The 1,497-nt window shown below is 40.1% G+C and overlaps 1 protein-coding gene across 1 annotated transcript in view; it reads right to left on the bottom strand.

The window, feature by feature from the left end:
- LOC105125987 (E3 ubiquitin-protein ligase KEG-like) overlaps positions 1-850 on the bottom strand; it is a 13,132-nt gene extending 12,282 nt beyond the window's left edge. The window contains exon 1 of the mRNA XM_011026680.1: positions 7-850. Coding sequence (XP_011024982.1) covers positions 7-689 — 683 coding nt within the window. The 5' untranslated portion in view covers positions 690-850. The remainder of the gene's footprint in view (positions 1-6) is intronic.
- Positions 851-1,497: the final 647 nt, after the last annotated feature.

Genomic DNA, 1,497 nt, shown 5'->3' on the forward strand with positions numbered 1-1,497 from the left:
AGGCGGCCGCCATTCCCTTCCATCTGTTCCTTAACAGAACCAAAACATTTTTCCATCACAACACACAAATCATCCTCTCCACTCTTCACTACACCATAAAATCCACACACATTTCTACACCACACAACTTTCCTCCTCAAATCATCCAGCTCCTTCTCCACCAAGTTACCATCGGCCATGTCATCAACCCTAACTCTCCTCACAACTACCTTATGCTTACACTCCTTCCCCTTCACCAACAAACCACTCCACTTCACCTCACTAATCCCCTTCACAATCCTCAATTCATGATCTCTACACAAAGTCCCAGCCAATCCGGCGCCGCTTGTTGTAGAACAATGAAATCGACGAGGATTGACATCGCTCTCGTCGTCGGAGGAGTCGGACTCGGATTCGGAGGCGGAGGAGGAGGGAAGGAGGGAAGAGAGGAGAGAGAAGTTTTTAGGGAGGAAGAGGAGGGAGTTGCCGAGAGGGGAGACGTGGCGGCATTTAGGACAGGTAAGTGAGGATTTTTGTGATGGTTTACAAGGTGAGGAAGAGAGGAGGAGGCGAGAGAGACAATTGAGACAGAAAGAGTGGCCGCACTGGAGAAGCAGAGGCGTGTGAGAGTGATCGTTGTAAACTGTTTGGCAGATTGGGCATTTCGGTATAGGAATCTTTTTGGCGTTACGGCTTCTGGTATCGGCCATTGCCGTTGTTGGTTTGTCAGAGTAGTTTTTTCAAAAACTTCAATTATAAAAGGAGAAGGGAGGAGGAGACTTTGAAGTGGGAGTTTTTTCCAGATGAAGGAGCGGAAAGGGAAGGAAATCGCAGGTGAGAGAGAGAGGAGATTGACTGAGAAAACGGATTTGATCTTGACTTTTATATGTTATACTTTTACACGCGTCTGCAGTTCAGGTCTTGGAAGAAATTTCATCCATGGGGTCCCTACCGTCTTTGAAATTTTTGCAAGCTACGGTTGAGTTCTTGTTTCTCCAAAAAATAAAATAAAACTAACAGAACTAGTCAAGATCAGAATTGGATTCCAGTGGTTTAGTTATCATAATCTTGGTTCAAAAATTCAATGTGTACAAAGCAAATCCAACTAACAACCAGGTTGATTTTATTCTTTTTTTTCGCTGCTTATAGACTAGGTCTTGTTTGGAATTAGTTTGAAACTGCATCTTAAAAAAAAAAAAATTGTTTAATTATGCATACAAGTAAAGACTAAATAAGTTTTAAATCAGTACTTAAATTAAATATAATAAAAATATGAAATATATATTCCCGGGGTCTATAGAAACAAAAATCAAAACAATTAAATGAATTTGAATATTAACAACAAAATGCACAGATGTTATCAATTCTCCCTCACAAAAAAAAAAACTCCCCCATTTCCACCTAGGATAATACTTAACCTCCTTCTGGGAACAGGCATCAACCTCTTAAATTTTTATCCACTCTTTAAAAATGTACCAAATAAGGTTTAAAGAAGATAAAGAATATTATTAGATTACT

Source organism: Populus euphratica, unplaced genomic scaffold, assembly GCF_000495115.2.
Source record: "Populus euphratica unplaced genomic scaffold, PopEup_1.0 scaffold44.1, whole genome shotgun sequence".
NCBI lineage: Eukaryota > Viridiplantae > Streptophyta > Magnoliopsida > Malpighiales > Salicaceae > Populus > Populus euphratica.